Source organism: Mustelus asterias, chromosome 1 (genome assembly GCF_964213995.1).
Source record: "Mustelus asterias chromosome 1, sMusAst1.hap1.1, whole genome shotgun sequence".
In the NCBI taxonomy this organism is placed as follows: Eukaryota; Metazoa; Chordata; class Chondrichthyes; order Carcharhiniformes; family Triakidae; genus Mustelus; species Mustelus asterias.
The window spans coordinates 19,284,047-19,308,179 of NC_135801.1; the positions used below are offsets into that span (position 1 = coordinate 19,284,047).

At 44.1% G+C, this 24,133-nt stretch overlaps 2 protein-coding genes across 3 annotated transcripts in view; one reads left to right on the forward strand and one right to left on the reverse strand.

The window, feature by feature from the left end:
• The window catches only part of LOC144491933 (limbin-like), a 154,147-nt gene extending 142,234 nt beyond the window's left edge, over window positions 1-11,913 (reverse strand). The window contains exons 1-4 of the mRNA XM_078210194.1: window positions 11,142-11,913; window positions 10,492-10,585; window positions 4,724-4,884; window positions 2,023-2,088 (exon numbers count right to left, since the gene is read on the reverse strand). Coding sequence (XP_078066320.1) covers window positions 2,023-2,088; window positions 4,724-4,884; window positions 10,492-10,585; window positions 11,142-11,450 — 630 coding nt within the window. The 5' untranslated portion in view covers window positions 11,451-11,913. The remainder of the gene's footprint in view (window positions 1-2,022; window positions 2,089-4,723; window positions 4,885-10,491; window positions 10,586-11,141) is intronic.
• Window positions 11,914-12,143: 230 nt separating this feature from the next.
• evc (EvC ciliary complex subunit 1) overlaps window positions 12,144-24,133 on the forward strand; it is a 45,103-nt gene continuing 33,113 nt past the window's right edge. For both annotated transcript variants that reach the window (XM_078210195.1, XM_078210196.1), the window contains exons 1-6: window positions 12,144-12,709; window positions 13,831-13,959; window positions 16,982-17,065; window positions 17,836-18,071; window positions 19,863-19,947; window positions 21,771-21,869. In XM_078210195.1, the coding sequence (XP_078066321.1) occupies window positions 12,521-12,709; window positions 13,831-13,959; window positions 16,982-17,065; window positions 17,836-18,071; window positions 19,863-19,947; window positions 21,771-21,869 (822 nt within the window). In that variant the 5' untranslated portion in view covers window positions 12,144-12,520. The remainder of the gene's footprint in view (window positions 12,710-13,830; window positions 13,960-16,981; window positions 17,066-17,835; window positions 18,072-19,862; window positions 19,948-21,770; window positions 21,870-24,133) is intronic.

Genomic DNA, 24,133 nt, shown 5'->3' on the forward strand with positions numbered 1-24,133 from the left:
GTCCATACCCCTCAGGATCTTGAATATCTCCATCAAGTCTCCTCTGAGCCTTCTTTCCTCTGAGGAAAAGCGTCCCAACCTCTCAAGTCTATCATCATAGTTAGTTATTTATCGATGGAATCATTCTTGTGCAACTCCTCTGTACTGTCTCTAATGTCTTCACAGACTTCCTCAAGAATGGAGCCCAGAACTGGAGACAGTAAACCAGGTGAGGCCTAACTAGTGTCTTATAACATTACGGTTTAGCTCAGTTGGCTGGACAGCTGGTTAGTGATGCAGAGCGAAGCCAACAGCACAGGCTCAATTCCCATACCAGCTGATGTTATTCAGCTCTTCATTCTCAACCTTGCCCCTCGCCTGAGGTGTGGCGACCCTCAGGTTAAATCACCACCAGTCAGCTCTCCTCCTCAAAGAGCAGAGCAGCCTATGGTCATTTGGGAATTTCACTTTAAAAGAAAACACGTAGCTCTCTCTTGTCATCAAGACACTAACTGCTGTGTTTATTGATGCTCCAGCATGGGGGGAGACAATGGCCCAGTGGTATTATCGCTAGACTATAAATCCAGAACTCAGCTAATATTCTGGGGACCCGAGTTCGAATTCCGCTGGGGCAGATGGTGAAATTTGATTTCAATAAAAATCCGGAATCAAAAGTCTAATGATAACCATGAAACCATTGTCGATTGTTGGAAAAGCCCATGTGGTTCACTAATGTCCTTTAGGGACGGAAATCTGCCATCCTTACCTGGTCTGGCCTACATGCAACTCTAGACCCGCAGCAATGCTTAACTGCCCTTGGGCAACTAGGGATGGGCAATAAATATTGGTCAGCCAGCGACGCTCATGTCCCATGAACGAATAAAGAAAAAAAATTGCACTCTTCACATAGACACTTAGATGGTGAAAGCTGCTAACCTGTTCAACCATAAAAGACCTCACAATGAAGAATGACATTCACACATTTGAAGCAGCTGCAATCATTGGGTTGAGATCAGCAGTGGAAACTGGTCACAATTCTCCATTTGGTAATTCAGAGGTTGTGAAGTACCCTAACTGTGGACTCAGCACAGGTAAGGACACAATTGATAGTTTGATTTGGGTGGCAAAGCCTACAAAGTAGTTGTTTTCTCCAAGTTCTGACAGACCTCTTGTGTATTTCCACTGTTTTAATTCCTATTTTCTATTTCCATTCAATCATAGCAAATGCATACATACATTCACCAATACTTTGTCATACAACTTATTCATTTTCCTCGCTAACTACAACACCAACCTCTCAAATATTAACTTGTTTAACACTGTTCCAGCTGGAAGTTGGATCCTTAAATAGATTCATTTATTCATTTTTCTCCCAACAATTATTGCCCATCCCTAATTGGTCTTGACTGGACATTTAAGAGTCAACCACATTGCTGTTTAAGTTAAAGTTTATTTATCAGTGTCACAAGTAAGCTCACATTAACACTGCAATTAAGTTACTGTGAAAATCATCCTGGTTGTCACACTCCAGCTCCTGTTTGGGTACACTGGCGGAGAATTTAGCATGGTCAATGCACCTAACCCCAGCATGTCTTTTGGACTGTGGAAGTAAACCGGAGCACCCGGAGGAAACCCACGCCGACATGGGAAGAATGAGCAGACTCCACACAGAGAGTGACCCAAGCCGGGATTCGAACCCAGGTCACTGTCACTGTAAGGGAGCAGTGCTAAGCACTGTGCTACCGTGTCGCTGTGGGTCTGAAGTCACATGTAGGCCAGACCAGGTAAGGACGGCAGATTTCCTTCCCTAAAGCACATCATTAGACTTAGCAGCTGCCTTAGTGGGATTTGAACCTTTACCTTGGGTTACTAGATTACTAGTCCAGTGACAATATCACAAACCACTACACTAATCCCCCTCCATGTGTGAATCCTTCAATCATTAGGATATTTAAAGACAGCACACTGTAAATATAATTGCTGTTAGCTTCAGCAGTTTTATTGGTGGTCCAGAAGGTAGCATAGCTGAAGCAGAAAACTCACCTCAGCACATTTCTGAAAAGTCAAGTTGAAAGGTGTAGAAGCTGCAGTCCCTTCCGTGTTTCTGTGCTGTTGGAAATATAAGATGCAACATTACAGTGACTGGTAACAAGAGCAGTTAGCTAAATAGCAACACTAGCACCAGCTCCCACATCATCGGCATGCATCCAGTGAGGACTCAGTCCCTTCAACTCTATCACGTAAGAAGTTGATGTTGCAATCCCGGGCTCCCAATAAGTGCAGCGACTGCAAGGAGTACAAGTCAGGAAAACACAGCCTTAGCCTGCCGCCTAAGCCATATTCCCAAACATTGTGCCAAGATATGTATGAATCTGTCTTTAATCTGAAAACAATTACAATTGAAATGAAATAATAGATATTCTGAAGCAGTTTTCATTTGCTTCATGGTATCCAAACAGAGAGATGAATAATGCGGGGGGGTGGGGGGGCACATCTCGCAACTGACACCCCCCCGCCCCGAAGAAAATTCGAACTGACGTGCTCCATGCCAACCCACAGCCATGACCCCCAAACAGAAACAAAAGCAAAAGGTACCGCAGTCTGCTTGAACTTTACCCGAGCCTTTATTTTTTTTAAACAGCATGGATCTCTTATTCAGCACCTGCAGTATTTTGCTTTTTCAACACTGCAGACGGCTAAATAAGGGCCATCTGCCCCTTACTGGGGAGAAAGTCCTGCCCACTGGAGCTGTCGGCCAATCCAATTAGCCAGCAGCGACATGAGTCCTGACAGCGAGATGAGTGCGTCTGTGGCAACTGCCAGGACTGCAGGAGAAGGAGGAAAAAGGCCCATGAATCCCTGAAGCAAGTAGGTCCAGGATCACGGGAAGGGAGGGTTTGGGTGGGTCAGGGAGCTGGGCATGTTGGGATTGGGGAAGTGGCTTGACTGGATAGGAAGTGGGGGGGGGGGGGGGAGGGGGGAGGGGGTAGTAGTAGACTGATTAGACCCTCCATCCTTCCCACCTATTGAAGAACATCTTAAACAAAATAAAGATCAGGCTGCCCACCCTTGCCATGCTGCCCACACCAAACATTTTATGCCGTAGGCAGAATACTATCAGGGTTAACTGGCTTGATAAACCCAATTGACCTTTGCTTATTTATTTGAATACAGTGGGCAGGCTGCCAATTTTGCCACCCCCCCATAACATGGGGGTGAGTTCGGGGGTGGGCGGTGGTGGCATGGTTGCCCGCCCTATTTTATGTGCCCCTCTTCTGCCCAAAAGACACCTGGTGGGGCTGCATAAAACACAGCCCAGTGTTTTTAATACATTTCAATTTGTATATTAATGTTCCTTTATTTCTATGAAGTATCAAAATACTGACAACTTATTTTCCAGATTGTTCTCTGGACTGTGATTTCCCCTTCTTCTGATTTTATTATCATACCTTAAATTACTCTGGCACATCACTTGTCAGCACTGAAGTAGGGGAATGACTGCTCAAGGAACACAAACCATTCAAATACTAAACTTCAGTCCCACTGCATAATATTCCCTACAGTAGATTAAGTACTAAACCCATCACTTGAATCATATTTTAACAATATATAACAATGCTTTGGAATGCTTCTAGAGGGTATGTCACAATAAATTAATTTGATGGGCATTCGACAAGGAAGCTGTTTTCAATTTGTAATATCATTGCTGAATCTTAAAAGCACAACTAGTTGGCAAAGAAAAGTTGAATCAGAATATGCAGGGGAGGTAAAACATCTCCACCCGGCACCTTTTGTGAGATATTAAACCACAAATAGAAAATATTTTGCTCAAACCTTTTACACAAAGGGGATTAACATTGTCCTGCTGTCTCCTGTTACCTATACTTTGCAACAAAAAAAAAATGATGCTTTGATCAGGAATTACAATGGAGAAAAGAAACTGAACTGCAAGGGGTTGCTTGGAGTCAAGTGTTACCAAACCTTTAAGGAAGTGTTCTCTATCCTCAATCATAGAACCATGGATGGTGACTACACGGTTCAGCAGTCTGATAGTTCCAAACTGAAGGGTAATGGTATGGTGCCAAAAGCAGGGGTAAGATGGAACCAAGAAAAAAATATTCCAAGTGTTCAGATGAACAAAATCCTTGTCAGGCAGGATCTGGACAAGTGTCACTTCCCATCTGAATGCTATTCACCCTCCCCACCCCAGACATGCCGCTTCCTGTTACAATTCAGAAGAGACAACTATGAGGATAATTAAGAAAATTAGCAAATTAGGGTCTACCGGTAACACATTATTGTGAAAATACATCAGGATCTATGACAAATGAAAACATCAAAGACCAAATTGGGAGGGGAAATTGTTTATTACTTCAGTGCTGCCAATCATTTTACCCTCAAATAGCTCATTGATATAAAAACGGAGAATGCGAGAAAAATTCAGGTCTGACAGCACCTGTGTGGAGAGAAACAGAGTGTCTGTAACCTCCTATCAGAAACAGGGAAAGTTTGAAATGTAATAGGATTTGCTCAAGTTGGTTCAACGCACAAGTTCTAAATCGTCTCTATTGAATGGGGACCAAGTATTTCTCCTGGAACCAGGAAGCTTTGCTACAATTTGCAAGCCATCAGACCAGCCCCCCTCAAACATAGCCCCAGTAAAAGGACCATTTGCAAGTTATATTAAAATTAAGCCCCCTTTCCCTGATCAATGGGGGGGTTTTAGACATACTTCTGTACTCACTTTTGGTGGGGACGGTGACGGCATCCCTCTTATTAATGATTCGATTGGTTTGGTCCAGGACACGAGTGAGAAGAGCAGTGATTGGCTCCACATGCTGTCTGATGCTGCTGAAGTCAAAGGATGATCCTGGTGTTTCTGTGATACGGCCTTTAGCTCTGTAACTGAACAAATGTACAACTGTCAATGCAACATGCAACAATAACTCCCATCAACACCAGAATTAGACTGAGGACTGACTGATTCCTAATTTAATTTGGCAAAATGTAAGCACATTAAATTGACGTGTTATTCGACCCCATTGTAATATTGTGCATTTGGTTCCCAGCAAATACGAGGACATTGAAAGGACGCTAAGGGATTTTCACAGTAACTTCGTTGACCCTGACCACCCAGCATCGATGGCCTCTGAGCCGCCACCCCACGGCATGGTCATCACATCTGGTCTTCATTTCTGGAGACCAGTAATGACACCCATCACCTTCACGAAGATGAAGGCAAATTACTGCGGATGCTGAAATCTGAAACCAAAACAGAAAATCTCAGCAGGTGTGACAGCATCTGACAAAAGGTCATCCAGACTTAAAACATTGGCTCCATTCTCTCTCCACAGATGCCATCAGACCTGCTGAGATTCTCCAGCATTTCCTGTTTTTTGTCCCCGTCGACTTCACGTTGTGCCCAGTGAATTGGTCTCAAGTTAAATCTGAATATGTTAATTAGGATTGGATTTAAATATGTGACTCAGGTTTACGTCCAGATTATGTCGCTCGCCAGGGACGAGGTGAAGTTAAAAATGGGTTCTCCCCACTGTAAATCGCGTTACGGCCCCTTTCGCAAGAGTCCCCAGACATAAAGAGCCTGGGCCAGAGAATCAACCCCAGAATTAGGCGTGTGACGGAAATAGGAAGAAAAAGAAAAAAAAGTCTTCACATTGTGCATTTGACAATGTCAGGATGTCGAAACGCTTTTCATATCCAATTAAGTACTTTTGAAGTCTATTCGCTCTTGTAACATGGGAACTCAGCAGCCTGTGTGTGCACAACAAAGCCCAAAAAACCAATGTGAAAATGACCAAATAATCTGTTTCAACGATGTTGGTTGATGGGTAAATATTGCCCAGAACCTGGGAAGAACTCCTTGCACTTCTTAGAAACATTGCCAAGGATCTTGTACATCCACCCGAGCAGGCAGGGGGGTGCCTCGATTTAGCACCTCATTTGAAAGAAGTCACCTTCAACAGCTCAGCACTCCTTCAGGACTGCACTGTGTCAGCCTACATTTTGTGCTGAAATACCAAATATAAAGCCAAAACACACAGGCAAGATCATGTAATGTACAATAATTACAATGAGAATTGCCAAATCGCCTTGCTAACCTCAACAAAGTGAAAACAAAGCACTTCTCCAATTAGAGAGCATCATTGCAGATGGGTTGGCAGAGCCACTGGTAGAAAAACATAGAGCTTCTGCAAGGAAGTGTTGTGGCATGACAGATAGTAATTGCCAGGTTGCCCAAATTCCAAAGGGAAACTTAAATCAGCTGCCAGAACTATTTTACAATTTGTGTATTATGAGGAGTTTTTTAAGTCAAGATAAATAACTCTCAGACCAATTGTAATGGTTTTATATATTAAAGTTAATCACAGAAACCCTACAGTGCAGAAGGAGGCCATTCAGCCCATCGAGTCTGCACTGACCACAATCCCACCCAGACCCTACCCCCATATCCCTACATATTTACCCGCTAATCCCTCAAACCTACGCATCTCTGGACTCTAAGGGGCAATTTTTTTTAGCATGACCAATCAACCTAACCCGCACATCTTTGGACTGTGGGAGGAAACTGGAGCACCCGGAGGAAACCCATTCAGACACGAGGAGAATGTGCAAACTCCACACAGTGACCCAAGCCGGGAATCGAACCCAGGTCCCTGGAGCTGTGAAGCAGCAGTGCTAACCACTGTGCTACCGTGCCGCCCATTAATAGAATAAAGAAAAAAAATAAAGGAACACTGAAATCACAAGAATACCTTTATACAGCTGACAACTTTTTACACATTTCCTAAATGATTTTGGCTTTAATAAAGTCAAGAGTTTTGATAGATTTTTGAATTCCAGTAATTTTACTACACAATGCCCTGCTGCTCTTAGGGTGCTCTCTGAGGGTGGCAGCAAACTGCTGCTCACTGGACTAACTTCAACATGCACTCTGTCTTATTCGAGATTGCATAGCCACCAAAGAAGACAGTCCTCAATGTTTCCTTCAGTCTGTGTTTCCCTTTGATCTTATGCTGTATTGTCTTCTGCAATCCTTTAGAATTTTCTTCTTACAGAATTCATCATCCCCTTTTTTAACTTCATGGCTACTTATTTTAAAAGTAAACTTACACCATTTTGCCGCGTCTATTTACAATCTTCCAATTGCATTTGCTCCTTTTGAAATACACAGCAACATACATAGAAAATAGAAGCAGGAGTAGGCCATTTGGCCCTTTGCCAAGCAAATCCATGTTAACTTTGATTATACCACTGCTTTCCAAATGCTATGCTATGAAATCCTTGATAATGGATGGTAGCAACTTCCCTACCACTGATGTTCGACTCACTGATCTATAGTTCCCTGTTTTCTCTTCACCTGCCTTTTTGAATAGCCGGCTTACATGAGCTCCACTCCAATCTGTAGGAGCCATTCCGGAGTACAAAGCATTTTGGACAATGACCACCAATGGATCTACTATTTCTCGGGCCACTTCCTTCAGTACTCTGGGATGAAGATTATCAGGCCCTGAAGATCCACCTGCCTTCAATCCCATTAATTTCCCCAAAACCATTTCTCTACTAATACCAATTTCCTTCAGCTCCTCACTAAAGCTTGTGTTTCTTAGAACTTCCGGTACCTTATTCACATCTTCATACAACAGCCAACCTTAAACCATTTCTTTTATTTGCCTTATGCAACGTCCTATTCAAGCTCTCCTGGCTCCCTATTTATCACCATTTCAAACTACCTGCTTCACACCCGCTTTATTGATGTAGTCTATCTGTCTTCAATTAAACTAGTCACACACCCATAAGCATGTTTTCCAGTTGATGACAACATGACAGTGATATTGCAAAAATAAATATTAAAGCTTCATTTACATCTCAAAAGGCGAACATCAGAAAACTGAAGAATAGCATGGATAGAGCTATTATTTAAAAGGAATCTAAGGAAGGCATGGAGACTGTGGGTCAGTTAGTCTCACATGTTAAGCGCTTGTGTTTCTCAACTTTTCAAGTAGATTTCATAAAATCCTAGAATCTCTACAGTGCTGAAGGAGGCCATTCGGCCCATCGGGCCTGCACCGACCACAATCCCACCCAGGTCCTATTCCCATTACCCCACATATTTACCCTGCTAACCCCCTGGCACTAAGGTCAATTTAGCGTGGCCAATCAACCTAACCCACACATCTTTGGACTGTGGGAGGAAACCGGAGCACCCGGAGGAAACCCACGCAGACACGGGGAGAATGTGCAAACTCCACACAGACAGTGACCCGAGGCCGGAATTGAACCCGGGTCCCTGGTGCTGTGAGGCAGCAGTGCTAACCACTGTGCCACCACGTAGTTCCTATCTGCAAAGCACAATATTGTAGCCATACATCCCAGGAACCCCTCTCTGGTAGGAAACTGCATTTCTTATTCTTGACTTAATAGAAACTAGAAGCAGGGGTAGTCCTTTTGGCCCTTTGAGTCTGCTCCGCCATTCACCTTGATCACGGCTGACCATCGAATTCCCCCCTTCCTCCCATATCCCTTGATCCCCAAGAGCTATAAAAAGTTTATTTATTAGTGTCATAAGTAGGTTTACATTAACACTGCAATGAAGTCACTGTGAAAATTCCCTAGTCGCCACACTCCGGCGCCTGTTCGGGTACACTGAGGGAGAATTTAGAATGGCCAATGCACCTAACCAGCATGTCTTTCGGACTGTGGGAGGAAGCCGGAGTACCCTGAGGAAACCCATCCAGGCACAGGGAGAATGTGCGGACTTCGCACAGTGACCCAAGCAGGAATTGAACCTGGGTCACTGGCGCTGTGAGGCAGCAGCGCTAACCACTGCGCCACCGTGCCTGTTGTTCACTGCCTCCACCTTCCCCTTGTTTTCCTCAATCCTAACCTGGCACCTTTTCTTCCTATTACCCGTTCTGGAAGAGAGTTTTTTCTCTTTGCAGATCATGCTGGACCAGTTGTGTGTTTCTGAATATTTGTTTTTACAAAAGCCGTTTTCACATTTATATATTCAATATAAACACATTTGGTACCTCAAGAAGGATTTTATTTTGCTGTTTTAAAGTAAAGTTTATTTATTTGTCACAAGGCTTACATTAACACTGCAATGAAGTTAGTGTGAAATTCCCCTAGTCGCCACACTCCAGCGTCTGTTCGGGTCAATGCACCTAACCAGCACGTCTTTCAAACTGTGGGAGGAAACCGGAGCACCCGGAGGAAACCTACGCAGACACGGGGAGAATGTGCAAACTCCACACAGACAATGACCCAACCCTGGAATCGAATCCAGGTCCCTGGCGCTGTGAGGCAGCAGTGCTAACCACTGTGCCAGCATGCCGCCCACAATGTTTTCTGACATCTTACAGTAAATATTGAATTTAATGATAATTTTTTTTTATAGACAGTAAAAATGTTGCCCTACTATTAGACCAAATGCATAGAAATCTAGACTGGAATCGGACATCATGATCATGTCACTACCTCTTTCACCTTGTTCCTATGATGTTTCATCTTAGCATAGTGCTGTCATGGTTTCTAGTATTTAAACCAATGAAAATATATGAAAATCACGTTTGCTCTCTTTATTTCCAAGCATTATGGTCATAATTGCAGTGCATGTGACACAGTTCTAAGGTCACTTCCTGAGGTTAGTTTTATTCTTCTCAATATTACAAACCTATATTTAAGTTTAAAAACACCACCTGGAAAGGCACGGACAAATTATTGACTGTGATTTCATAGAGTGGATTACATAATGCAGGGCCAAGTACATTAATCTCCTCAAGATACTAGAATGATAATCTGTCAATAATGGATGTCTTGAATGTTTGCACACAGAATGGTTTGGTGTTAATTTTATTTGTGGAGAATATATTATATTTCACAGCGGCAATTCATATCAAAAAGATCTTTCAAGCTTGATACAATCCCCATAAGGAAGCAAGAAATTTTCATATTTACCAAATGACCCTCAAATGAAGAAATTACCTGCAAGATTCCACCTTTTGTAACTTTTACAGTAACACAAATCAGAACCAATGCAAATTAAACATGAATTAACAAGCAAATTATATTTCAAATAAAAAAGTTACAATTTACCTTATTACAAAGATACATCTTACACAACCACAAATATGGCATTGCAAAGTTACACAATTCCACAATATATTGTTCTTTATTCACACTGTGTAGATCAGGAGTCCTATTCAACAACAGTTTTCACCCCCAGCCCCCTGTGCCCCGCCCACATTCCCCCATCCCACCCTCCACCAAGCCTCTGCTCACCCAAACCCCACCACCCTAACCCACACCAATGGATCTTTATTTTCTTGAACAATCACAAACTAAATCTGCTGGGATGTTTATATCCTTGGCAAAACAAAAATCTGCAAAAGATCATATCACAATCAGAATCAAATTACAATTCTGCACAAAGCGAATGAGTGTAACTTAGTGACATGCAGTACATAAGCACAAGGAATACAGCTCACATACCTGAGGGTATGTATGCAGCTTCATACAACATGAATCCTGAGGAATCTGCTATCGGTTTGCACGGTAGTGCTGATGAGCCCCGATCTTCCAAGCACTTCAGAATTAAAAAAGTGTCAATGTGTTATTCAAGTGTGCTTCCCAAGTGGGCAAAGTTGTTAGACACAAAGTAAAGCTCATCCATTTTCTTTTTATTTACTGTCACAAGTAGGCTTACATTAATACTGCAACAAAGTTACTGTGAAAATCCCCCAGTTGCCACACTTTGGCACCTGTTTGGGTACACTGAGGGAGAATTTAGCATGGCCAATGCACCCAACCAACACTTCTTCCGGACTGTGAGAGGAAGGAAATCCACGCAGACATGGGGAGAACGTGCAGACTCCACACAGACAGTGACCCACAGCCGGGAATTGAACCCAGGTCCCTGCACTGAGAGGCAGCAGTGCTAACGTCCACCTTTGCCTCGACCACAGGAGTGGACTGAAATGTGCTATCAGTACCAAATATTAGTCCTACTTTGCAACTTTATATTAAATGTTTTTCAAAATATTAAATGAAAGATTGAGGATTAAGGTGGACGTAAAACTATCAAGACAACGAACATTCATTTGTAACATGGCATAATTCTATTTTCTAACATCTGCACTCACATTTGCAACAGGATTGCCGACTATTACAATCAAATCTTGTCCCAAAGCAGCTGCCCAGTGGTCAATGTCAGCTGGCACATCCAGATGTTTCCTGTGCCCACCGCCATTCAGCTGCTGCAGGCAATCGAATGAAGTTGCCGGACCTTGGAATTCCTTTCTAGTTGTAGTTATCCAGTGGGATGTTGGGGAGGAGAACTTGAAAACATTCAGCAGGGGTTGCGGGGTAGCTGCGCTTTCCCGGGCACGCACGGTGTGAACAAATGCAGTCAACAGGAGGAGGGAGCTGCCGAACCTCAGGGTGAGCTGCATTTCTTTTTCATGCCAAAAAAAAGAGGGACTTAACAAAGCGTTAGGAAAATAGCTAAATGCTGAAGATGCTGGGGAATCTGAAACAAAAAGAGAAAATGCTGGAAAGTCTCAGCAGGTCTGACAGCATCTGTGGAGAGGGAATAGAGCCAACATTTCGAGTCTGGATGACCCTTAGTCAGAGCTCTGCATTAGGAAATTAGGGGGTGCAGGGGAGATGCACATTGAGGGTAGTCCACATAGCCACAAACAAGCAGATAGAGAGTCCACCTTCCCAAAACAGGAGACAAGCCACTATTACAGTGGAGAATAAAGCATCACCCTGGTGTTGATTGGAGAAATGAAGATGCTGTAAAAGTTTGTTCGAGGGCAGAGTTGCACACAGGACAAGAATCCTCTCTCTCTATCCCTGTCCCTGAGTCCTGAGCGCTGTTAAAATCTCACTCGGCTCTGCCATTGTCCCGGGGAGGTCAGGTCCCGCCCTCTTCCCTCCGCCCGATTGGCCGGATTGGACCCAATCCCCACTCCCATTGGCTAACCCGGTCGCCCTTCTGTCTGGTTGACTCGGCTGTCAATCAGGAGGTGCCGCGGGGCACGCCGGTACTTGTAGTCCAGCCGCGCGCGAAGCCTGGCGCCTCCCTATTGGGCAGGCAGCCGGAAAGAACTACAACTCCCGTCAGCCACCGCCCGCAGCCTAGGCTGAAAGTTGGCAGAAAGTTTGAGCAGGAGTTGGGGAAACTTTTCCCTTTTGTGATTAAACACTAATCTCTGACACCCACAACTTTTTTTTGATTTTTCGTTAAGGGGAGTTAAAAAAAGAATTATTTCGAATTAAACACAATTGGGGAGGGGGCAATCTTATTCTCCTCATAACATTCCTGTTTGGAAATGTTGCCAAGTGCTGGAAAAAAACAAGACCACCCAGGAGGATCCAACTTAAAAACACAACTGAGGCGAAAGGGACACATATTGTGAGGCGTTGCTCTGGAAAGCAAGGTTTTCCCTCATTTCTGTCGGGATGGTCGCAGTTTTTATTTTGCTGCTGGAATGAAGATCTTCCTGTGGTGATTTGAATGGCTTTGGACGGGCAGTCATGGAGCTGGCCCCCTTGTTCAGTCCGAGCCGTGCTGACCGTCACCTCCAGCCAGCTGCAGATTTACCCGGGGTTGCTGGCAGCCGCTGTGGTGGTGGGCTTTGTGTTGGGGCTGGTCGGCGGAGCTCTTCTTTACATCTTCGTGCTGCAAGCAGTCCTGCAGGGGAAGGTAAACCTCGTTCCTTCGCTGCTGTGATTGATCAGTCTCTGCCTTTCCAAAGTGTGAAGACATTTTCATCATCCCCAAATGTTAGCATTAATTGCAAAAGGACTGGAGTATAAAAGTAGAGAAGTGTTGTTGCAATTGTGTAGGGTGTTGGTGAAACCACATCTGGAGTATTGTGCCCAATTTTGGTCTCCTTACTGCACCGTGGGCAGCACGGTGGCACAGTGGTTAGCACTGCTACCTCACAGCGCCAGGGACCTGGGTTCAATTCTGACCTCGGGCAATGTCAGTATGCAGTTTGCATGTTCTCCCTGTGTCTGCATGGGTTTCCTTCGGGTGCTCCGGTTTCCTCCCACATTCCAAAGATGTGCGGGTTAGGTTTGACCATGTTAAATTGCCCCTTAGAGTCAGGGGGATTAGCAGGGTTACGGAGATAGGGCCTGGGTGGGATTGTTGTCAGTGCAGACTCAATGGGCCAAATCTTCTGCACTGTAGGGATTCTATTTGAGGAAGAATGTGGTGGCATTGGAAGCAGTTCAGAGGAGGTTCACCAGATTGATTCCGGAGCGAAAGGGGAGAGCTTAAATAGTTTGGGCTTCTACTCGCTGGAGTTTAGAAGGATGAGAGAGGATCTGATCGAGGTATATAAAATACTGAAAGGCATTGATAGAATAAACATAGACTAAATGTTTCCCCTTATGGGGCAACCTAGAGGTCACAGGTATAGGTTAAGAGGCAGTAGATGTAAAACTGAGATGAGGCGGAACTACTTCTTGCAGAGGGTGGTGAATTTCTGGAACTCGCTGCCCCAGAGTGCGGTGGAGTCTGAATCATTAGATAATTTCAAGAAGGAGATAGGTATATTTCTGATTTTAAAAATGGGTTAGAGGGTTATGAGGAACAGGTAAGGATGTGAATTTGAGACCAGGGAGAGATCAGCCATGACCATAATTGAATTGCGAAGCCAGCTCAAAGGGCTCAATTTGCCTATTTCTGCTCCTAATTCCTATATTCCTATGTATTATGAAATGCTGTCCCCTTTACAAAATCCCTCCCAGAAACAAAAAGAGGAGGGGGCAAGGTCTGCATTTTGTCACAAGTCCCCATTTATTTCCCTGTTTCAGGAAATTTGTTCGGAGGAAACCGAGGACGATTCCGACTCTGAGGATTCTGAGGACAGCCAGAGTTACAGAAGCAATCAAGAGATAGTTGAAGAAAAAGGAGCTAAAGGTGGAGCTTTCCCTTTTCGCAAAGTGGGTGATACTTTTTTATGTCTTGTCCTATGTTGCTCGAAAGAGGGATTTGTGCTTGCTTTTATAGCAGTTGTCTGTAGTTCTGTCTGTTCATTTATAATCTTAGAGGAAAAACGGGAAAGCAGTTAAACTTCACCCACTGTTAATGGCAGCTAGGGACACAGCTTTGTCTTAGCAGCAGAATGATATATCATACATTATAGGATATAATGTGCCTGCCCTTATGAAAAAGCCCATCTTGCATCTCACCATGAGCACTGCAAGATAAAATAAATTTAAAAAACAGCGAAATCTATTTTCCCACCCAGGGCTCTTTTGGGTGCTCAATACTGCTGCATACCGAATGCATGTTATGCAGGTAAGAAAATATACATCACTTCTTCCTCACCTGAGCTATTTACATTGCCGGGCAGCACGGTGGCACAGTGGTTAGCACTGCTGCCTCACAGCGCCGGGGTCCCGGGTTCGATTCCAGCCTTGGGAGACTGTGTGGAGTTTGCACATTCTCCCCATGCCTTCGTGGGTATCCTCCGGGTGTTCCGGTTTCCTCCCACCGTTCAAAGATGTGCAGGTTAGGTGGATTGGCCATGCTGAATTGCCCCTCATGTGTAGGGTAGGTGAATTAGCTACGATGGATGTGCTGAGTTGGGGGAATGGGACAGGGTGGTGGGCCTGGGTGGGATGCTCTTTGAAGGGTTGGTGCAGACTCAAAGGGCCGAATGGCCTCCTTCTGCACTGTAGGGATCCTGTTTAACACTGGCAAATGGCCACAAAGTGTCAGGATCTTGCACTGGGATTAGGGAGAGAAGTGGAAGTGATTTGAGAGTCCTGAGTGTGTTCTCCAGATGCAATGAAGAGGAAAATATTCTGCAACGTCTCCAGTGCACACAAACATCACAGTTCAGGTACTTTATGGATGCAAAAACCATTTGTCAATGGTGGGTGCTTCTGCATTGAAGCCTGAAGCACATTCCAATCAACAAAGTTTCCTTGAACCATCAGTTCATCTCAAATCTGATCCTTTGTTTACATAACAACAACCAAAGTTTGTGGTGGTAAAGGAACATAACACCACCACTAACTAAAAGTTGTAATTACCGCACGACAGATTTACATGAGCAATTAACATTATGAATGAGGGCTTAGGAATTTAGAATGAGTGTTTAAATTAAGGATCTGATCTCCGACTTCAAAGTAGGGATTGAATTACATTTGCAGTCCCTGGTTCAGCTGTCCCTTGCCTCTCACCCCCATTTGAAGGCTGGACATGATTTTGACTGTCTGGGACAGAATTTATTCCACTCATCATAAAGGAAAACATAGCGACCGGGGCTACTTAATCACGAGAGAGGCCACTTGTTAATCACCCAGAGGTGGAAAACCTCCCCCAATTAAGTCCAAAGCAAAAAAAGGATCAATGAGGGAAACGTGGCCACTCACGGCGGGATGTCATTCAGGCTAATTAATGAGCCAATGACACCAATTGTCACTGAACTCTGGTGGTTTAGAGTTTAAAAGGGAGTTGCATGGTTTTCCTGTGTCCTCTGAAGGCTGTCCGACAAACACTGTTGGATTTGCCAGCAGCATACCATCCATGGAGATCCCTCGCTGTCAAGCACTATATGCCCAATTTAGGCAGTGCTTGCCTCCAATCCCCCCTTTCCTACGACCCTCTCCCCTTGACCCCAACCCGACCTTACGGAATCCATCGGTAACCCCTAGTGAAGTCTCTGGAACAATGCTACAATGTAAGCTGCTCACATAAATTTGTTGTGTTGTAATTATAACTTCCAATTAGTGGTGGTGTTGTGTTCCTTTGCCATCACAAAGCCTCGTTGCTATGTAAACATAGGAATAGATCTGAGTTTCATTGATGGTTGAAGGAAACTTCGCTGATCTACCAGCAGCAGAGAGCTGCTTGTTGCTGGTTGGCTGGCAGCTCTTGGGTGAGGTTGCTGCCAGGTTCTGAAAGCCTGGGGGAAGCCAATGCTGGCCAGTTTGGTGTCTGACAGGCACTTAATTTAATTGGGCCTCCCCCACAGAAGTGATAAGGGTTTCCCACCAGTTCTCCAATTCACACAGGAACATCAAATCAAACGTCCACGTGGAAAGCCACAACCTGCTACTATCCCACCCTGTCGCAGCGTTAACCTGATATTTTGAGTAGGCAAAGGGGTCCTTGTTTAAATAACGTAGATCCTCCTCTGATCATCCAATCTGCAATTCTCAGCATGGTAATGGTGACTTTCAGGCTAGACTTATCAGAAAGTGGATTGTGGGGCTGAAGATGTATTTAAATTAAAATTTTGGTTTCCTTTGAGCCTCTCAAGGAAATCTTGGGGTTCCTTTGCCTGGGCATTCCCTCCGCCCCGCACCAACAACACCCATCCCTACTCATGGCCTGAGTCCCACTCTTCAATTAGGAAATTGGAGCCTCTGCCATTGAATTCCCATTCCTGACCACCGGCAAGGTAGTGAATTCAGCTGGGTTTAGGTCACCAAGTTTAGGCAATGAGGCCTGGCAGTTAACAGTGGCCAGGCCTCCACATTGCCAGACTCAGAGAATAGCACTAGACTTCCAAGCTCCTGCACACTCCCTCCTTTTAAAATTGGTGCCTATAATATTTGACATTAAACAGCACATAATTAAATCACAAATGCTCCTGTGGGGGAATCTTAATAACTTATAGCTTAATAACTTTGTGCAAAATAATAGTTCAATATAGCAATTAAGATAAGACGACATTCTCAGTCATTTAAAATATTTTTAGTGAAATGGAGAGTTGGTATAATTGAATCTTGTTTGGACTTTGGGAAATGACAGATTGTTTTTGGAATATACTGTTAATGCTTTTCATAATAATTTAATTTTGCTTTGTACTGAAATATTACGAACATTAACTCCACTATAAAGATGACCTGTGCGCTCTGTTACGTCCCTAAGATCCCATGTAGATAAAAAGCATACGAAGTTTCACCAGCAGAATCTCATTATGATTTGCTAATATATTTTATTTTACAGGAAAATGAAACTTCACTGAACAGTAATATAGCTGCTTTTGCACTCAAAGCAAGAGTAATATATCCCATCAATCAAAAATTCAGGGTATGTATCATAATTGTTATAATGGGCAACAATTATAGCAGTGCGACACCTAGTTGAAATTGCTTTTGGTTTATTCATAGCTGATGTCCAACTTTACCTTGTTTAAAAATTTAAAAGACTATTTACTGCAATATATTTCTCAAAATCTGGTTACATGATTGGGTCGTGGATGAAGCCCAGTCCATCGTGCAAACCAACGTCCCATCCATTGACTCTGTCTACACTTTCTGCTGCCTCGGCAAAACAGCCAGCATAATCAAGGAACCCATGCACCCCGGACATTCTCTCTTACATCGGGAAAAAGGTACAAATGTCTGAGGCCACGTACCAACCGACTCGAGAACAGCTTCTTCCCAGCTGCCATCAGACTTTTTGAATGGACCTTACCTTGTATTAAGTTGACCTTTCTCTACACCCTAGCTATGACTGTAACACTACATCCCGCACCCTCCTTTCCTTCTCTATGAATGGTATGCTTTGTCTGTATAGCACGCAAGAAACAATACTTTTCACTGTACACTAATACATGTGACAATAAATCGAATAGTTTTTATTAGGCTAACAATTTAAAAGAATCATAACCACTAATTTACTTGCCCAGTTAAGTAGTCGAAATCCAACATGCGAACTTTCCAATTTGAGGATGAGCTGTTATTCTCTAAAACGTGTTTCTTTTGGAAGGTCATGATAAGTTAATAATCTTTCAATTGTTTTGGATTTTGTTGATATTCTAGTTCCTAATTATTAACAATAATGTATTTTATTTCCAGCCACTAGCAGATGGGTCATCTCATCCCTCGCTAATAGAGGGTGTGAAACAGAGAAATCAGACCAAAAGAGCAAGAGAAAACCTTGTTTTATCAGGGTCTGAGCTCCTTGATCAGAAAGATGAGATCGATTGCTACTGCTTTCCACAGAATTATTCACCATCAGACCCAACAACATGTGATGAAAATAATATAGTTCCGATGGTGACGTTCTTTTGTGAAGTGCTGGTTTACGCAAGGTAAAATAGAACTACTGGATGCACATGGCCCCATGTTGGCGCCATTGTTTGAGTAGTATTGTGGCCAAGTGGTTAAAGTGCTGGATTAAGCTCCAGTCTCTGTAGAGGTGTGGACTCAAATCGCACCACTGCCAAAAGTTTTAGCTGCTTTGTCTGTTAACTGAGTGATATTTATGGGCAGCACGGTGGCCCAGTGGTTGGCACTGCTGCCTCTCAGCGCCAGGGACCCAGGTTCAATTCCGACCTCGGGTGACTGTCTGTGTGGAGTTTGCACATTCTCCCTGTGTCTGCATAAGTTTTCTCTGGATGCTCCAGTTTCCTCCCACAAACCAAAAATGTGCGGGTTAGGTTGATTGGGCCTTAGAGTCAGGGGATCAGCAGGGTAAATACATGGGATCATGGGGATAGGGCCTGGGTGGGATTGTTGTCAATGCAGGTGCGATGGGCCAAATAGCCTCCTTCTGTGCTGTAGAGATTATATGTGCACATATGTATCGCTCAAGTGTTTCACACAGGGCATCAAATGTAATATTCAGGTGAATCAAAGTGACTGGGGCTGATTGAACCAGGACTTGCAAGTATGATTCAGTCTCTGTTTTAGTGTCATACGTTCTGCCTTCAGCTGAAACAAAGTTAGAGGATGTGGGTTAATTAGAATGATATGTGCAGATTTAGTTCATTTTTCATTATAAAGTGTTATGCCCTGTCCTTAATTTAGATATTACCTGTGTTTTATAATATTTAGAATTAGGCATCAAAGGTTATGGGAAATTAGAAGTAAAGGAGAGCAGGTTATCTTCAATGCAGGGTAAGGGGCTGGGAAAAATAGAAACAAGGTTTTGTGCCCCGCCCCGTGTTGGAGGTGGGTGTTACCGCAGCATTCAAAAGCAAAATAATGCAGAAGCTGGAAATCTGAAATGAAAGCAGAAAATGCTTGAAATACTCAGAAGGCCATGCAGCATCTGTGGAGAGAGAAACTAGAATGAACAAAGAAAATTACAGCACAGGAACAGGCCCTTCGGCCCTCTAAGCCTGCACCGACCATGCTGCCCGACTGAACTAAAACCCCCCTACCCTTCCGGGGACCATATCCCTCTATTCCCATCCTATTCATGTTATTTGTCCAGACGCCCCTTAAAATTCACGATCGTATCTGCTTCCACTATCTCCCCTAGCAGCGAGTTCCAGGCACCCACCATCCATCCATCCACTGTATTTTTTTTAAAAAACTTGCCTCGTACATCTCCTTTAAATCTTGCCCCTTGTACCTTAAACTTACGCCCCTCGTGATTGACTCTTCCACCCAGGGAAAAAGCTTCTGAATATCCAAAAATTACATTTTAGGTCGATGACCTTTCACCTGATCGGACCATCGACCTGAAACATTGACCGGAATTCTCCGGTCTCGCACGTCCCACCACCACTGCCAGCAAGAATGGAGAATTTGGCACTCAGCCAAATCTCCATTCACAGCTGCGGAACTGGAGTATCCCAGCTGCGGATGAGTTCAGAGAATCCTGACCATTGAACGTATGATGCTCTCCATGGATGCTGCCAGACCTGGTGAGGGTTTCCGGCATTTTCTGTTTTTATTGTAACGTGACAAGTTTGAATAGATAATTTCCATTATAAATGTAGATGGAGGAAATTATACTGGAACAGGTACAGATGAAGGACGTTTGATAAGTTAAAAGCCATTGTGTGAGCTAAAAGTGTTTCTGCTATTCCAGGGTTTATTTAATATAATTCATTGCTGACCTGTTGTAATTTTGATTTCTTCCTATTTAACAGCCCTGATGCAGAGCTTGGCCTGTACAGTCTCAGTTTGCAAACCCTGAGGTCTTTAGACACAGAACTACGTCAAGAAAAACATACGGTATGTCTGGAAAACTCGTAAGCACCATTATGTATGTATTGAATATCTTAACATAGAACATAGAAAGCCACAGCACAAACAGGCCCTTCGGCCCACAAGTTGCGCCGATCACATCCCCACCTCTAGGCCTATCTATAGCCCTCAATCCCATTAAATCCCATGTACTCATCCAGAAGTCTCTTAAAAGACCCCAACGAGTTTGCCTCCACCACCACCGACGTCAGCCGATTCCACTCACCCACCACCCTCTGAGTGAAAAACTTACCCCTGACATCTCCTCTGTACCTACCCCCCAGCACCTTAAACCTGTGTCCTCTCGTAGCAACCATTTCAGCCCTTGGAAATAGCCTCTGAGAGTCTACCCTATCCAGACCTCTCAACATCTTGTAAACCTCTATCAGGTCACCTCTCATCCTTCGTCTCTCCAGGGAGAAGAGACCAAGCTCCCTCAACCTATCCTCATAAGGCATGCCCCCCAATCCAGGCAACATCCTTGTAAATCTCCTCTGCACCCTTTCAATGGCTTCAACATCTTTCCTGTAATGAGGTGACCAGAACTGCGCGCAGTACTCCAAGTGGGGTCTAATCAGAAATGTTGGCGACAATTAACCTAGAAATGTTGGCGACATCATTGCATTGCCAGAAGTGCAGCAAGGCCAAACTTCTGTCCCATCTTAGTTAATCTTGCCATGATCCCATTCCAAATCCCAAGGAGGGGATCATTTTTTTGGAGTCCATGCCAATACCAGTGCTATTAGAGTGGCCTCTCTGCAAAGCCAGTAGAATTTCGTGGCAGTGGGCCATTGTGTTTAATGAACAGTGTGTTACCCTCTATATATGTAATACACTTATCATTCTGTGCATAATACAATGTAGATTATAGATCACCTTAATTGCATACAACATTGAAGCACAAGATTATTACTGCGCAGAAAGAGGCTATTCGGCATATTGCATCTGCACCATCTCTAATTCGTGCCATTCTCCGACCTTCTCCCTGTTAACCTATGCATCCTTCCTTTTCAGATGACAGTCTAATTCCATTTTGAATGCTTCGAATGCACCTGCCTCCTCCATGCTCTCGGGCTTTAACCACTTTCAACATGAAAAAGCTTTCTCTCGTATCACTTTTTTGTTTCTTTTGCCAAATACTTTAAATCTGTGCGCTCTCATTCTCGATCCTTTCACACAGTTCCTCCCTACCTACACTGTCCAGGTACCTCATGACTTTGAATTCCTTTATCAAATCTCCTCTCCGCCTTCTTTTCTCCAAGGATAATAGTCCCAACCTCTCCAGTCTGTCTTCACAACTGAAGTTTCCCCTTCCTGGAATCATTTTGTTAATCTTTTCTGCACTATCTCCAATACCTTCACATCCTTCGTAAAATGTGGTGCCTCAACTGGACACAATACTCCACATGTGGCCAAACTAGTGTCTTATATACGTTCAACGTAACCTTCTCGCTCTTGTACTCTATGCCCCTGTGGGTAGTGCCTTGGATGATGTATGCTTTATGAACTGCGCTGTCAAATTATTCTGCCACCTTTAGTGACTTATGCACATAAAGACCAAGGTCCCTCTGATCATACACTCCCTTTTGGGTTGTACGGTTTATTTTACATTGTCTATACCCTTCCTATCATTACAAATCACTTCACACTTCTCCCCATTGAAATTCTCCTGCCACTATCCATTCATTCCAACAATCCCTTCTATGGCCTTTTGAGGTTCTGCACTATCCTCCAGAATCAGTGATATTGCTAGTTTGTTTGTCAGATTTTTATTGTCCAGGAACTCTGAATACATCCATCTTTAATTTTAGATGTTTCTTCAGTCACTAAGGATGCAGCTGAATGATTTATACTCCAAAGAGAAAATAGATGAGAAGTTTTACAGAGATTTTCTTTCCACACAAGAAAAGGTAATCTTCAATCATGCAGTCCTCACTATTTGTATTTTCATACTGAAAGGAGCATGAACCACATGGTTTCACTTAAGGTCATACTGCAGTTACTTTCAGCATTGTATAAAAGTAGCATCCTGATAACTCCAGCAAAGTGTTTACTCCCAACTACTCCATTTAGTGGTTAGCACTGCTGCCTCACAGCGTCAGGGACCCAGGTTTGATTCCCGGCTTGGGCCATTGCCTGTGCAGAGTTTGCACGTTCTCCCCATGTCTCCGTGGGTTTCCTCCGGGTGCTCTGGTTTCCTCCCACACTCCAAAGACATGCTGGTTAGGTGGATTAGCCATGCTAAATTCTTCCTCAGTGTACCCGAACAGGCGCAAGAGTGTGGCGACTAGGGGATTTTCACAGTAACTTCAATGCAGCGTTAATGTAAACCTATTATTGGCACTAATAAATAAACTAAACTGAAAGAAAGACGAAAGCTGAGTTTGTTGCTGCTGGTCAAATCTTACAACTATTGGTGCTTGTGGCAAAATGTCATTAGTTTCTGGCCTTGGGGAGAGTTAGTGGCTGACAACCTTTCAGGAGAAGAAAAGAAAGCTTTGCAATTGTATAACACTTTTCATAACCACTGGATGCCTCACAACACCTTACAGCCAACAAAGTACTGTTGTAGGGTAGGAGAGGCGGCAGTGAATCTGTACTCAGCAACTCCTACACACAGCAGGGTGATGGTGACCAGATTATTTGTCCCTCGTGGTATGGTTTGAGCCATAAATATTGGCCAGGATATCAGTGAAACTCCAATACTCTTCTTTGAATAAGTGCCACAAGATCTTTTGCATCCACCCAAGCAGGTTAACTGCCTCACTGCAATTCAGTCCCCTCAGCATTGCACTGGAGCGTCAGCCCTGAAGTGGGGCTTGAACCTGGAACTTAGTCATTCAGAGGCAAGTGCACGACCAACTGAGGCACGTCTGAAACAGGAGTGGAGGAAATAGAAATACATAAATATTTGAAGGCTCACAATACATTTTTGAGAATAATTGTAAGCTGATAATATCTTGAGAGCTCAAAAGTATTATGGACAGAATTTAATGTCACTCCTGGAACAAGTTCAGAGGCTGTGCGGGGGTGGTGGGGGGAGGGATTGGGCTGGGAGGTGCAAGGTGCAGATTCCACTTTCTTCCCACCTCCTTCCGATTTAGTCAAGGGTGGGAAGATTCGAGGAGTCTTCCCACATGGAGGCCAACTGAGGCTCTTAAGTGGTTACTTAAGGGGCTTATCGCATTAACTAGCAGAGGTCCACACCACGCAGGCCTACAAGAGGGAAACCCTGACAGGTAGACTTGGGGCCTGGAAAAAAGACCCTTCCTTGTTAGGTAGAGAGGAGGGACTGGAAGTAAGACACCCCCCCTTCTGTCCTTTAAATTGAACCTCTCCCCTGCCTCACAGCGACCCTCCCTGTTTAGCTCCAGAGAGTGCACCCCACTCACCATTTCCCTGGGTCTCCAGTGACTATGGTGTAGGCTGCACTGTGGACCGACAATGGTCTCCATTCACAGAGGTACTGCCAGTACTGGAGAGCGGCCAACCTCTGATTGGCTGGCCACTCTCAGATCTAGCAAGATTTCTGGGGAGAAATTTTCTTCAAGAATCAGGGATCGCAACGCTGACCAGTTAGTTATCGGATTGGGGTTAAATCCTTTTGAGCCTCCCAAAAGTAACTGCAACGGGATTGCCACTGGTTTTGCCACTGATGGACAGGCACCCCTGCAGTGACCACTAACTTCTGCTCTAGGTTACTGTTAACAGTGACCACATTTGACTTTTAAAGGTTGGGGGTTCTAGACAATTTAAAAGAAAAACCATTTGAAATACAAAGTTATGTCTCAGGGAGCCCAGTGACACAATGCTGGCATACAGATGTATTGGCAGGAATTTCCCAGTCTCGCACACCCTGCTACCGATGCCAGCGAGAGCAGAGAACTTAACGCTCAGTCAAATCTCCATTCACAGCAGCAAGACTGGAGAATCCCTGCCGTGGACGAGGTCAGAGAATTCTGGCCAATGGCAAGGCATGGTTCGATCCGGGAGTTCCAAAATTGCAATTCCCTGACCTCAGCTGGACTTTGGGGAAGAATCATTGTGAGAATTTGAAACATTTCTTCATAGGAAGGGAAGGCAAACCAATGCGTGCAATTTCAGTCCCCGGTAACCAGTTTCATTGGCCAGACTTTCTGGTCCAACCCATGACGATGCCCACCACGGCCGAGAG